The following is a 15,204-nucleotide window of genomic DNA, read 5'->3' as shown; positions in this document are numbered from 1 at the left end:
AAAGGCTTGGAGGACAAGGCGCTTAAGTGCAGTTTTTGAAAACATTGAGATATTAATAATTCCGAATAAAACTAGTCTTAATGCATATTCTGTGGAAAATTCGCTCCGAAATTCCAATTTTTAAGCATCTCGAAGTCATTTAGAACTTTCTTTTCGCCATAAGGATGGATGTAATTACAAAACTTCGAACATGTACTTCTCGAAGTAGCCAAAACTGCAGTTATGCATCTCGTCCTTCAAGCCCCTCGAATGAGTAAGGATTTCGCTGTACATTGCTAATTCTGATCGTCTTCCCTATCTTCGCCAGTCATAGTAAATTACTGCTCAAAAGTACCAGTTTCATGACACATGAAAAGAATAAAAATCATGGATCAGGAACGAAATTGTTTCTTTATTACTTAAATAAACATACTTCACAGATTAATTGTTACTTTACAAAGATAGTCAAAAATAGGGGGTTGAAGACTTTAAGAGGAAAAAAAAGAGGAACTTACTATGATATTTTCAAAATTCACTCTAAATCTGTTCAATACAATGTACCTCCAGAAATAGGTTGAATACTAAAAAGGTTCAACTGGTACTAAAATTCCTTGGTTTAAATTCTAAATTGGGAACCTTGCTGGGAGAAGGGCATATCTTCAAAATATGCCCTTTCCAGTATATTTTTTTTCAAAGCGCTAGTAGATTTCAAAACTTTAGAATATGGGTGGAGAGAATTGCCTTTTGTTGATCGATTGGCCCACTCAGGTCGTTCGGATACCATTTCAAACTTTAAAATAGGTTGTATTGTACTCAAAATGCTGTACCTATTACTTGCTCCCTTCTTCCAGCATGGTCTACAAATGAGCCTCTTGTTTTGAAATAAATCCACATGAGTGATTGAAATATTTTGAGAGGTAAGAAAAACCAAGTCACAGAACCACACATATTTCCTCATTACAGCGTCAATTTTGAAAGGAACCAAGCTGGACCCTCAAATCAAGACTCTCAGTTAAGGTTTGTAATTCTGAGTTCATCTCAATGTACAGGATTAGAACTAGGGCTGTGCGAGCCTGATTTTTTGGGTTTGAGCCGAGTTTGAGTATTTTTTCACTGTTTCGAACTTTGAAAATAACCCTTGAGCAGAGTCAAATAATTTAGAGTTTTAACACGTGATTTTATAATTAGAAATGATGGGGAGACTGAAAACATTGATAGAATGATTAAAATATAGATGGACTCTTTTGGCATTTTCGGCTCAAAAAAGCTCAACATACTCAAGAAACTCAAGTTATCCGCATTTGAGCCGAGTCGAGTACTTGATACTCGGCTCGACTCGATTCGAAATTCGAGTACTCGCACAGCCCTAATTAGAACACCAATCATTACTTTCAGGGCCTGAATTTTTGTTAGCTCAAAATGGGCAACAAATTAACAGAGAAAATCCTAAAGTTATTGAGCTTCGTCAATCAGAGGGCTTTCACTCGACTTACAGGCCGGGGCAGGGCGGTATGGAGTTGGCCGGAACTTACACTCAGCTGGTTGACAAAATTCAGGCCCGGTATTTTCTTCTGTAATCGGACTAGAGTCCTTTAAAAGTCAGCTGAGAAGCAACATTTTTTAGTCTAATTAGTCTATCTGTATCTGGTCTTGAATTCAGGTTATACTGGGTAAACAAAGGACGAAAAACCACCCTTCCTATCAGGTTTCAAAATGATGATGCCTTGTGACTTCTCTAAATTGATGGTTTCGATGAGATCCTTGGGATCCACTTGAATAGTATCATCCGCCCCCAAAAAAGTAATGCCACTGTCCATAATGCTGCACAAAAGATACAAACATTTCAGATTATTTTAAAATAACTACTGAGCCTTTTACAATCAAGTTGTTAACTTTTTAGCAAGATGCGCATGGAGTGAAGCTGGATTATTTTTTTTTTTTTTTTTTTTTTTTTTTTTTTTTTAATAAGTATAAAAAAGCAAGGTTGTTCCACAATTGGATTGCATTTTGCAAAAAGGAACCATTAGCATTGCAATGATGCTAAGATTGTGCAACTTCATCTTTTGCAATAAAATTGCGGAAATCATGAAAAACTATGAAATTTAGATGGTAACTTTTGTCTTAAATTTACAGTTTTTAACGAGTAAGATAGAAACTATTAATGGATAATCGGGTTTTTCCTCCAAGACAAAAGAAGTTGCACAATCTTAGCAACATTGCAATGCTAGTGGTTCCTTTTTGCAAAATGCAATCCAATTCTCTGCATCCAAATGGATTGGGCACTGAACTCTGGCAACTCACTAGCTTCCTTATATGTTCAAACATATTCTATGGGGATTTTTTCCTCTCGTTTGGAAATCATAAGTGACTTTAAAATATTATGTCCATCCCTTAAAACTCAAGCATTTGTAAACACGAAAATAGACAAAGAGAAAAACTTAATTATTTCATAAACAGGATTTGAATTGAATAAGTGGGCATTTTTTCACTTTCTATTTGCAGACGGCTGCGCAACCATCATCTAACAATAATAGAGATTATCCAAAAATACCGATTTTGTCTTGCTATGATGCATGAATCGATTAACTAGGGATGACAGTTTGAAGTAAACGACCGATAACTTATTTGACACGAGTCCTATATCAAACAACAAGAAAAAAACACAAAAAACAAGACCATTAAGCAGAGTATAACTTACCTGCCAACCGCATCTAGCTTCCAGTCAAATACTTTGCGCAGCTTGGCAAGACACTCGGGCAGATCATTCTCATCGCACTTATGGATATGCAAAAGCCTGTTGTACCATTTCTTCAAATTCCTCAGTTTCTGGCTGCATTTATTGGCTGCAATGGAGTCAGACTCAAGGTTCAAGGGGTAACCATATTTTTTCATTTCCTTCGCAATATTCACCCAGATTTCTTTCTTCCTGGTAGTCCTATCCTTCAAATTTTGTACATATTTTGGTTGGGTAATAATGTGGACTAACAAATCAGTGACATTCTTGCAGTGTGGGAGAGAGGAGATGTTAATGGATTGGTACCATTTGGGGATTTCTGCTTCTTTGCTTCCTGTGGGAATTTCTACTTCATTGCTTACCGTGGGGATTTCTGCTTCTTCGCTTCCCATGTGAATTTCTGCTTCTTCGCTTCCCGTGGGAATTTCTGCTTCTTTGTTTCCCTCTAAGACCTGAGCCTCAGCAAGATTCACTTCCTCTGGAATTTGAAGAAGAAGAGGTAATTATTGAAAACGTTCTCTTGAAAAAAGAATAAAAAATAAATAATTTTAAAAAATACTTGAATTTTCCGGGAGACTGCTTCTTTTCGCTTTGTGGGCAGATAATGCAAAACTTTAGAACGAGCTTGATAAGTTTTGATGAGGAATCTGAGAAGAAACTTGGGACATTTCACTGCAAAAGAAAAATAAAAATTAGTATACAAAATATGGTCCATCAAGTTAATACAATTTGTATTTGTTCAAAATATGAAAAGACTGAAGGACGTCTTTCACATGGGACACCTTTAATGACTACTGTCGTTGAAAAATAATGTTGCTCAGAAGTCAATTCCTGAGTAATACGATTTTGTATCCTCTCAGAATCTGAAACTATTGTTAAGAACATCATTAAAGTATTAAATACAATCTTTGTAGACATTTTCCAGTCAGACAAATGTCAGAGAGAACTCATTTAGTCTCAGGAAATGAGAAAAAGTGAAAATAAGAATAGGTCTAAAATAGTCCTAACTAGTTGCTGTTAAATTAGAGGGTTTCACATTGCATCTGTTAATTCACGGAATAAAATTATATTAAAAATACTTATAGTTCATGATCTAAAAAATAATTACATTAATGTGAGAGCACATTGATGGTAAGAAAATGAGAAAATTTCACTCCGCAAGGAGGCTGTGGATAAGGACGTTGATGAAAGAATAGTAAATGAGGAACACTGCAAAAAAATACATTTTAACTTAATTAAAGAACTTCAGAGATGGGACTCCACTTTGCAGGGGCCCTCTGAGGAAGACACCGACCCTATCTTTTGTGAATAAAATGGCAGCCCTTACTTTGTGATATATCATTGGAGAGGGCATTAAAAAATTTATCTGCAAGAGTTCAGGTCTCCATTCATTACTGGTTCAAAATAGCCTCCAAAAGAAGGATTTGCTTAAAACTTAGAAATCAGGAGTATTTTGGAGTGCCCAACACGAATTCAAGCCAAAAATAGTAGGGCCTAGTTGCAAACTGTAGTCAAATCTTGATAGAAAACGCTACAACTTTTTTGACAACTGCGCGCAAGGTAGGTTAAAAGGATGGTATTGTGTTACTTCATACAAATATCTGAGACTGAGACATGAACAGTGTGAATCTTTCATTATTTATGGAACAAATGTTACAAAGAGAACATCATCCTCGAACAAAGAGGAAGTAATAACATTAAAATTACAATGACTAATATCACAACATTTAAGGAGCAGTCTCGGATTGTCCAACTGAAGAGATAAAAAATCTTTTGACGTTACTGAACGCTACAATGGTAATCCTACAATTGCAATTTGCTGCAGTGATGTTAACAAAATTAAGGATGACCTTCAATATAAATGAAATATTAACAAGAGAAAAATTAATTATCTAAACTTCCTCACTTAATCTTGACTTGTTTCCAGAGAATACTTTTTTATTTTCAGCTAAACCAAGGCTAAAAACACACTTTCTGTGGAGAAAACTCTAAATCTTTGATCTCAAAGAAAAGGAAACATCAAAATATCGGAGCAAAATCCATCGCTCTCAGTATACTTTGCAAAATCATAGACCATTGAAAAAAAGGGTAAATTGTGCTTTCACATATGCATGGTAAAATAAGATTGATTTTCAATGTTTGATTTTGAAAAATAATGACTCATTAAAAATCTTGGGTTTTAATTTACCTTCTGATATAAACACAGAATAGGAAAAGAAAGAAAGGGGACGTTGTTGAATAAAAATGACTACAGTACTAGGAATGAGATACCTGAGAAAATTACCACTCGGCATCCGCAAAGGTTTCATATCCCTTCAAAAATTCAAAACAAATGGATTAGATTTTTCATGAATAAACTAAATTTCTTTTCCTCATGCTGTATCTTTCCAGTTTTTAGACACCTCTCTCAATTCCCATTAAATGTAACGGAGGGCTTCAATGAACAGGTACTGACAGAGTGAAGTATTCCATTTTTAACTACACTCTACATTAGAACTCCAAAAAATTTGAACTTGGCGATTGACTTCGCAAACTTCACAATCAGAAAAACAACGACTACAGCATATCTTTGGCAGAGGTATAAAAATTTGTGAATGTTTTACAGGCCTGGTCGATATTGTCGTATTTGAATTTATAATTTAGTTCATTAAGGCGCTTAGAGTACACTTTCTGTCCTTCAGTCATGATTTTAGATCGTTCGTCTCCAAATATGAGTCGGAGTGCCAAAGCTGGAAGAGGAATAAACGCTGGCCGATGAAGGGCTCCTGCGAATGATCTGGTGAAATCACTGTTAGTGATTATCTGAGAACAAGGAATTTATAAAGAGTTAATGAAAGCAATTTTTTTTCAGATTTCCAATGAAAAGCAGAGAAAAGGATAGTATTAAAATTAAAAAAAAAAAAAATTTTGCTTCCCATTATTTAAAATACCTGTAACCTTGAAATTAAACTCCCTTGAAGCTCTCAACTTCAACAGTGGATGACCAGACGAGGGTAGCAAATAAGGTCTGCATTTAACAATTTGCGTAAAAATCTCACGTAAATTATGTTAGGCATGTTGACAAAAACTTCACATAAAATACACAGAAATTCAGCGTCAGATAAATTTTATTATTATTTGATACCATGTTCTTTCAGACCTGCTTAGGACAATGATCTTTAGAAATCAACCTTACTGTGTGCCAATCTTGAGCAAAGTGGGGCTGACAAGAGATTTTTTCTTACCCTCTTACAGGCATTTTCTAGTGGAAATGTGAGGCTGTTGCTATGTGTGGGCATGGACGCTGCTCTGCACACTGTTATTGTTTGCAGTAATTTGATTTTTTTGTCTGTCTTATCATCCTGTTCTGCTTGGGTGCAAGAGATCTCTTTAATTACCGATTAAATGTTGCAACATTCCGCCTAGATATTGCATGTATAAATGCTGAACTATTTGATTTTAAAAGCTCACCGACAAACATTATATCAAATGATGTTGAAATTTAGACAGCTCCGCATTTCCTGGTATTGTGTGTGTAGTCCTTTTAAAATTCTACTGATTAATTAGAAATCCATGTTCCCAAGTTTTTCAACTTGAACTTTCTATTCAACAAAAAAATCAAAGTCTATTGGAGTAAAATTGAGCAATAGACAGATTGGCATCAAGCAGTATGGTACTATCAAAATTGAAAGTTTTGAAACATGACTCGAATACAATAATTCAGAATCAGTGACATATATGGAATAGGGGACACATATATTTGATTAATACGACAGTTGCGACTCAGGGCTGATTAACCGAGGCTTTTAGCTTCAAAATTATACAATTGTTCAAGATAGTTAAGAGCGATAGTTTAGCCGCCTGAAAAAGAAGACAAGAAAAATAAAGGTCCGGATACTATTGAGTAACAAGCTGGAAAAATGAATGTTTCTATCATACAGTAAGACCTTGATTTATCACGGGACAGGAGGCCGAATCCGTTAAATCGCAGAATCCGCTAAATCGTGCTAGTCGATCCTGTTGAAGGGACCGGAGGATCGATCCGTTAAATTGCTGAATACATTAAAACGCGGAATCCGTTAAATCGCAGAATCCGTTAAATCGCGATCCGATAATTCAAGGTCTTACTGTATTTATATACTCTATATAAAATGGATTGTGCCAGTATACACACATACCTGCGGAGCAACACCATTGATGATACCGGTGGCTTTATTGTTCTCAATTGCAAAAAGAAGGATATGGCACATGTCATAAATATGAATCCAAGGCATAAACTGGGTTCCAGAGCCTATGGGTCCTCCAACACAAAACCAGAATGGTAAATAAATTTGCTTTATCATTCCTCCGTTTCGCCCCAAAACAATGCCTGCAAAGTAGAGAAGAAAATGAAAATACTCGGGAAGAACCAAGTAGAATTTATTTTGAGGAAAATTTCATGATGCAAAAGGGTCATCCATTAATTACGTCCAGATGAGACCCAGAACTCAAGATCTTCCTCCTCTCTCTCCACACTAACCAGTCATACAGGTCTGCATGTACACTGAAAAATTAAGTCTTGTTTTGCTAAACCTTTTTACGTAAATTGGTATTGTCTGCCCATATGTTTTCTAAAACTATCAACGAATTTTTCTTCTTCCTTCTTCCATTCTTGCATTCTTGGAGCTAGGGGTGTTCAAACGAATTCTTACCGGAACTCTTTCGACATCGTCTCTTATTGAAACTGGCAGCAGTACCGACAGTGGCGATGATATCGACAATAGCCGGCCTTATCGGATTTTTGAGAGATTGCACTCAATGCATTGTTGCCCCTTGTGTCGGTTTATCAGATTGCCTGGCGCGGCAGCGCATGATATAGATGTACACATGGCAACAGCTTATTTTCGCCAGGTCCGAAAACTCTGATCGCTATCGGCAAGAGCGCTCTTATCGTAACTTTTCTTAACGGAACTGTTTTGGTAGCTTACCGACAACCGATAGAACAGCCCTACTTGGAGCAAGCTAAGACTACACCCTTCTCTTGAAAACGCAACATAATTCATGGAAGGTCCACTTGGGTAAAATAGAGGAAACTCAAGAACATGTGGTTAATACTAGAAGTAGCTGGCATCAATTTTATGTTGCAGAATGATGGTAAATAGGAAAATTGATACAATGATTAGTGTTGATAGTTTAATTATCTTCGACGCGGTCCAAAGAAGATACTCTTAGACTTGATTAGCGTGACACGCTACTCATATGATTTTTATATATTATAGAGTTTGATCAGAGGAAAGGAGGAACAGTAGAACTAACCAGATCTAACTATCACTTGTCGTACATCTTCAACATCGCTAGGTAAACGTGCAGCTGCCTCCCACTCAAGTGCAAGCTGAGACAGGAAATCAAAACTCTGGCTTACGTCTGAATATTCATCATAGGAGGCTTTCTCGTCAGGCTTGTAGACACCTTGAACAAAAAGAAATTGATTTGTTAAAATATTTTGCAGAACTAGTAAAAAGGTCCTCACAACAGGCTTACGGCTGGTGAAGAGGGACCAAGGTGGGACTTTTCCTTTTCCCAAAAATGAAAACTTTCAGCTGTGTTTCTTGGAATTTCTGTTGAAATCTACTCACTTGGGAAACTTCGAGGAGAAACACATGTGCACAAATTGCACAAGGTGTCAAGAATTGAGAAGCAGATACATGCAGGATTGATTCCTAAAGCCAAAAATGACCATCTTGGCTCTAAAACATATTTTTCGTTGAGCTATTCTTAGGGGAAGAAGAACCCTTAAAGTTTTATGGAGGAGAAAAAAATCGATATTTTTTTGGAGGCAGTAACAGTTATTAGCCTAAATGACATGAAATCCAGTTAACAGCGATATTTTTATGCTTCTCATCTAACTCTGGTTTGAAATAAGCAAAAACTGAGAGGCAGAAAGGTTTAAGGAGGTCTCAGATTCCAGGGAAGGAGAGTTCAGAATCCAGGGCTCCTGCAAACCCTTCTGCTCTTCGGCTGAAAATTGTTTAGTGGCTAGAAAAGGATAAAATGCACAAAAATATTCCATGGAATGAAAATGCATGCCCTTCAGCTGATAACCGTGTTTGCAATCTGAAATAGAAATGAAATTTTTTTCCTAAACTTTAAAGGACGCCATGACTTAAAAGAAGTATCACTCACTGAAAAGTTTGCAGAGTAAATAGGCTGCATGCCTAGAGATTAGACTCCTCAAGAACCTGTTCGATTTGGCCGACCCTAAAAAGTAATGCACTGGAAAATGGTGAAATTTGAGCTTTTTAAACCACAGTTTCTACTGATCGCCCAACACTACTGCTGAGTCTGGGCTACGCAGGTATTTAGTACCTACTTTTTTTTGGTACCTATGACATAGCAGTGCAATGAAACTGCACCCTAAAAAATGCTGTTCTTGTGACCGTTTTCACCCGGCCAAATCGATAAAGAAACTGTCACTATGACTAGCTTGGAAGTGAACGTATTAGAGCTTTAAATAGCTTCCTTTCAAAAGTTTGTCTCTTTAACTACAAACTCCTGACCATCATACTTCTAATTCAGTTTGATACTTTTACATGATTTTTTTTTGCCAAAAATTTCGAAAACAGAGTAAAACTTTGAAAAATTTTCATCTTTCTTACCTACACCAGACATTGAGATAAATACTTTTGGCCTTTCATCTGCATCAGCAATTGCTTGAGCAAGGGTTCGGGTTGTTTTAATCCGACTGTTCCTAACATTCTGTTTAAAAGCATCGTTCCACCGTGATGCAGGGTCCAGTATATTTTGGCCTGCTAAATTAACAACTGCTGTTATGCCTTTTGGTAAACCTTTGCTTGAAACATCAATCTGTAAAAAACCAGAACAATGCTTGTACTGTCCTGCTAACAAAGAACACAATATGTTGGGGAAACTTGATATTAACACGATGTCATTTCATTTTTAAGTATATCTTATTCTGCTTGTTTTAAAAGAGACACAATTGACCACTAGACAAGGTACAAAATTTAGCATTCTGATACATGTTTCAGAACAAAAATTTAACATAGAACTCGATTTGCACTTCAAAAATGACTGAAATTAACTCCACACCAAGATATTTAATGTTTCTTCGAGCGTGAATTCAAACCTCCCGCTCATGAAAACTCAATGGTCTACGAGAGTCAAATTGAACATTAAACGTTACCGTGGCAGTCTCCACGGTGTAAAAATATGGCGATCTCAATCTTGACGCTTTGGCTTAGCTATAGTAATTTATTTACCCTTTGGACATTGAAGAGTAGGAAAGGAACAATGCTCGATTGAAGAAGCCTGCCGAAACCGTTGTAAGGTGCGATTTGACTCATGTAGAGTATTGCGTTTCTTAAGACCGGCCAACTCAAATCTCCCGCAGCAAGTTAAAATAAAAACGTTCAAATCTTAGGCAGGAGTTAATTTCAGAAATTTTAGTTATTACAATCGAGTTCTACATAAAATTCTAGTTGAGAGACATGTATCAGAATGCTTAAATTTGTACCTTCTCTAGTGGTCCATTATGCAAAAATAATGACAAATTTGAAATATTAACCCATTCGCCTCACATAACGAGTATACTTGTCAGCGCGCGCCTAGGACATATCTCAGCTGACGAGTAAAATTGCGCCATCTGTCAGTGTTACTACGCTTGAGATGCCATCAATCAGAAAAACAAAAAAAAAATGACTAAAACAATCTGGTAGCAACACCGACAGATGGCGCAAATTGAATCGTCAACCGATCTACGTCCCAGGCGTGCACTGACTGGTATACTCGTCAAAAGGGGCAAATGGGTTAACAGGTGAGAGCTGAGGATAAACATGAGACAGATTTGTAAGATGCCATACAATTTAGCAGATATTAAAGTCAAGTTTCTCTGAGACCTCCTCTTTTTCATTGGTACACAGCTTTCCCTTCTCAAGGCAGTAGAGGTGAGGTGATAAACCAGAAGCTTCAGAATCAAGTCAAGATATTTGCAACAAAAGAATTTAGGATTGAATTTGCAGATTAAATGTTTCATGATTAACATTTCTACCTAAATCTTACTTTGTTGCTGGTTATTTCAATTTTTACTGGCAGGTTTATTACACTCAAACATTAACTTATTAGCAATGTGAATAACTATTGCTTCTAAAGAGTTTGACTCCTTGCACCTTTACATACTTTAATGTGTAAAATATCAATAGCCAACATTGAAATGTTTATACCTAAGATTGCAACATTGCAAATTTACATTCTTGTTTTAATTTTCCAAAAGGAAATAGAACATTGGTTTTTCTTAAAATTCACGGTGAATTTTCTTCTTTGAGTCAAAAAGATTCACAGAAATTATAAAAAATATTTTGGGTCGTTCCCTTCCAAAAATAAAATACATGTAATCAGAGCTTCAAAAATTATTTGAATGAGAGACAAATATTTTGACTTAAAACCCGATTCAAACAGTTTAATTTTTCATCCAACTTTTCCTCCAATTCCGTTGAGTGGGTAAGTAAGTATTTTTCCTATTTGAATTAGGTACACAGTAAAAGTTTTCATCCTGTAAAGATGGTAGAAAAGTTGAATGAGAAGTTGAACTAAGTAGGTGAATTGGGCTTCAGCTTGGACAATTATTGCAATATTATGAGGAATAAAAAATTCTGTCAGTACAGGTAACAAAAATCTACTTCTTCCGCCAGTATTGACTTTCTGCTGAAGCACACATACCCAAAGCACTGAATACATACCCATGTAATTCTATCAGGACCTGGCATTCTTGAAATGGTTGTGACTTGATAGCCATTGCAGTTCAGCAGGTATTTGAAAGCGGAGCCAATGAAACCTGTTCCACCTCCTTGAATGCAGAAAAGGTACAGAGTGATAAAAAATAGAGGCATGATAGATGCGGGAAAAAAACAAGAGAAGGTAAGAATAGAGGAGGTCAGGCTTCAGAGAACTAGGTAGACCCTGTTTCAGATAAGTTTATCATTTACATTTGCATGTGCAGATACCACAACTGCAATGAGCGAAGATGGAAGAGAGGGCTAGGCTTATCTGATATTCTGAGCGGACGCATTGTCATAGTACTTAATTTTGCTGAAAGCTCACTCATTGATCAAGGTTTCAGGTAGAGCCTCCGGAAGGGAGGTATTAAGGTGATTTGGCAGTTGCCATTTTTTGTGTCAGAGTGACGTACAATATATTGCATCAATTCGTTCCATAATTTCAGCTATTTGAGATTGCACTTCTGTTGTCATTAGACTAAAGAAAGGAGGAGTAACGTTTTGGGCCTTTTCCGGCCCCACCTGGATTTTGTTAAATGTTTCATATTTTCAAAGTACTAGTCTTAGGTAGACTCTGTGCCAAATATTAGACCGAACGGAGCCCATGCAAGGGCGCAGCAGCGCCTCAAACCCAAAATCCTGGAATCGAAAAACAATTATTTTCGTCGACTTTTTCGACTGTTATCACTCTTCCAGCACATGATTCTTATGTATTTTTTTGCGTACTTTTCGTTTCTGGCCTTTTTAAAGGCCTCCGATAAATTTTAAGGGGCCTTATGGCCCATTGTTGCCATTTTTGGCCCATTTTTAGGGGTTTTTTTCCATTTAACACATTCAAAACTCAATTTAATCCAAAAACTGTGTACATTTTTGAAAAGTACGTAAAAAAATGAATAAAAAATGTTCAGTAAAATTTTTTCCTATGTTGCCAAATTTCCGAGAAAATTGGTCCCAAAGTGTCAAAAACGGCAAAAAATCGATAAATCGCCGCGTCTAAGGTTCAAGAAAGTGGAGTACATTTTTCATACTGTACCAGATAACAGCTCTTATCCATCCATACAACATACTAAAATATCATAGTTGTACCTGGATTCCCACGATGTGAAAATTGACCGAGATGTCGATTTTAGCGGCCTTTTTATACTTGAAGGCAGCTCTTTTGAATGTTTTTCGACCTTAGTCACCCTCTATGGGTGTGTACTATATGTATTTTTCTACGTACTTTTCATATCTGGCCATAAAAATGGCTTCCTGTGAATTTTAAAAGGCCTAACGGTCCATTGTTGCCAATTTTCACCAATTTTTAGGGGTTTTTTTCAAGTTTACGTGTGTGAAACTTAATTTAATCTAGAAACCGTGTACAATTTCGGAAAGAACGTAAAAAAATACATAGGAATGTGATTTGTACCTTTTCCCTACGTTGCCAAATTTTCGAGAAAAATCGTCCTGAAGCGTCAAAAATGCCAAAAATTGGATTAATCATCACGTCGGAGGTTCCAGGAAGTGAATTTCAAGTTTTTTTTCACTACAAATAACGTATCGAAAATGGAAAATTGCAATGCATCTCAAGGAACATGTAATGGCGTAGATGAACGTGACAAAACGGGCCCTCAAGGTGCTTTTACTTTATCCTTCACTCCAGTTCACCTCTTTATTCCTGTAACCTCGAGATAATCCTTGGTTCTCAAGATGCTTGCTACAGGCCAAATATACCGAAGAACAGAAAATGCGTGGAGAAAGTGTCCCACGATCCACATGAATGTCATAATTCACTTCCTGGAACCTCCGACGTGATGATTAATCCAATTTTTGGCATTTTTGACGCTTCAGGACGATTTTTCTCGAAAATTTGGCAACGTAGGGAAAAGGTACAAATCACATTCCTATGTATTTTTTTACGTTCTTTCCGAAATTGTACACGGTTTCTAGATTAAATTAAGTTTCACACACGTAAACTTGAAAAAACCCCTAAAAATTGGTGAAAATTGGCAACAATGGACCGTTAGGCCTTTTAAAATTCACAGGAAGCCATTTTTATGGCCAGATATGAAAAGTACGTAGAAAAATACATATAGTACACACCCATAGAGGGTGACTAAGGTCGAAAAACATTCAAAAGAGCTGCCTTCAAGTATAAAAAGGCCGCTAAAATCGACATCTCGGTCAATTTTCACATCGTGGGAATCCAGGTACAACTATGATATTTTAGTATGTTGTATGGATGGATAAGAGCTGTTATCTGGTACAGTATGAAAAATGTACTCCACTTTCTTGAACCTTAGACGCGGCGATTTATCGATTTTTTGCCGCTTTTGACACTTTGGGACCAATTTTCTCGGAAATTTGGCAACATAGGAAAAAATTTTACTGAACATTTTTTATTCATTTTTTTACGTACTTTTCAAAAATGTACACAGTTTTTGGATTAAATTGAGTTTTGAATGTGTTAAATGGAAAAAAACCCCTAAAAATGGGCCAAAAATGGCAACAATGGGCCATAAGGCCCCTTAAAATTTATCGGAGGCCTTTAAAAAGGCCAGAAACGAAAAGTACGCAAAAAAATACATAAGAATCATGTGCTGGAAGAGTGATAACAGTCGAAAAAGTCGACGAAAATAATTGTTTTTCGATTCCAGGATTTTGGGTTTGAGGCGCTGCTGCGCCCTTGCATGGGCTCCGTTCGGTCTAATATTTGGCACAGAGTCTACCTAAGACTAGTACTTTGAAAATATGAAACATTTAGCAAAATCCAGGTGGGGCCGGAAAAGGCCCAAAACGTTACTCCTCCTTCCAAATAAATTCATAGTATTAAGGGCAGGGTTTTTTCAGAGGAAAAATACCGCATTTGATACTGATATCGAAGTTGCATTTGAATGCGATCCTGCATTCGAATGCAGTTACAAAATCAGTATCGAATGCGGTATTTTTCCTCTAAAAAGACTCTGCCTTCATTACGTTGAATTTCTTCGTCAAATTAGGTACATGAATTCCTTAGTCTTATGACAACAGAAGTGCAATCTCAAAATTCGAAAAAATGACAAATAGCTGAAATTATGGAACGAGTTGATGTGATATATCATACGTCGCTTTAACACAAAAAATGGCAACTGTGGAATCACCTTGACTAACTAACAACTCAACTTTTTTGAATGCGAATGCCACACAGTGAAACTTTGAGGACATGGATTCTACTAAATGTTTTATTTCTTCGCATTGAAACCAAAATGAACTTCATTTCAGCAGCAGATTGGTAGATTAAACAGTTCACGACTGAAAGTTGATGAGTGAATGGGATTGTTAACATTTTCTTAAGCTAAACAACTTTAATAAATCTTCGGAGTTTACCTAAAAGAACATGCCCAGCAGAGGCTTCTGATGACATGGTTCGAACTAGACACGCCATAGACTCAAAGATTAATCAGTTTGTAGAGGCACTGATAACTACGGTTGAAATTAAATTAAAATTATCAATTTTTGGAAGGGTTATCTCACGGTTGGTGGCTACGTTTGTTATGGTAAATACGATTTCGTCATACAACTACGAGAATTTGATCACTGCTAACATCTAAAAGTCTGTTGAAACCATGGTTGGACAGTAAAGTAAACAAGCTGACGGCTGATAATAAAATCTGCAATTCTATTGGTCAAAAAACAAATTACGTCAGTAAAGAATCATGGGTGGCGGTAGCCACCTCCGGACAAAGTCTAAACTCGACAACACTGGAAAGCCTCCAAACGAAAAAA

At 36.6% G+C, this 15,204-nt stretch overlaps 2 protein-coding genes across 2 annotated transcripts; both read right to left on the bottom strand.

Annotated features, from left to right (window-relative positions):
* Window positions 1-371: 371 nt before the first annotated feature.
* LOC140224522 (uncharacterized) lies at window positions 372-4,190 on the bottom strand. The gene is made up of 2 exons (XM_072299955.1): window positions 2,678-4,190; window positions 372-1,800 (listed from the first exon to the last, which is right to left on the bottom strand). Exons 1-2 carry the CDS (start codon window positions 3,103-3,105, stop codon window positions 1,641-1,643), a joined length of 588 nt encoding a protein of 195 aa, XP_072156056.1. The 5' UTR covers window positions 3,106-4,190; the 3' UTR covers window positions 372-1,640.
* A 138-nt stretch (window positions 4,191-4,328) lies between these two features.
* On the bottom strand, window positions 4,329-14,998 carry LOC109035009 (epimerase family protein SDR39U1). Its single transcript, XM_019048459.2, has 6 exons — window positions 14,806-14,998; window positions 11,425-11,531; window positions 9,328-9,535; window positions 7,988-8,140; window positions 6,871-7,061; window positions 4,329-5,515 (listed from the first exon to the last, which is right to left on the bottom strand). The coding sequence occupies exons 1-6, from the start codon at window positions 14,861-14,863 to the stop codon at window positions 5,270-5,272; spliced, it is 963 nt and encodes a 320-aa protein (XP_018904004.2). The 5' UTR covers window positions 14,864-14,998; the 3' UTR covers window positions 4,329-5,269.
* Between the last annotated feature and the right edge of the window lie 206 nt (window positions 14,999-15,204).

This window comes from Bemisia tabaci, chromosome 4 (genome assembly GCF_918797505.1).
Source record: "Bemisia tabaci chromosome 4, PGI_BMITA_v3".
Taxonomy (NCBI): Eukaryota; Metazoa; Arthropoda; class Insecta; order Hemiptera; family Aleyrodidae; genus Bemisia; species Bemisia tabaci.
Note: the sequence above shows the minus strand (reverse complement) of the source record. Positions and strands in the feature narration are given on the sequence as shown.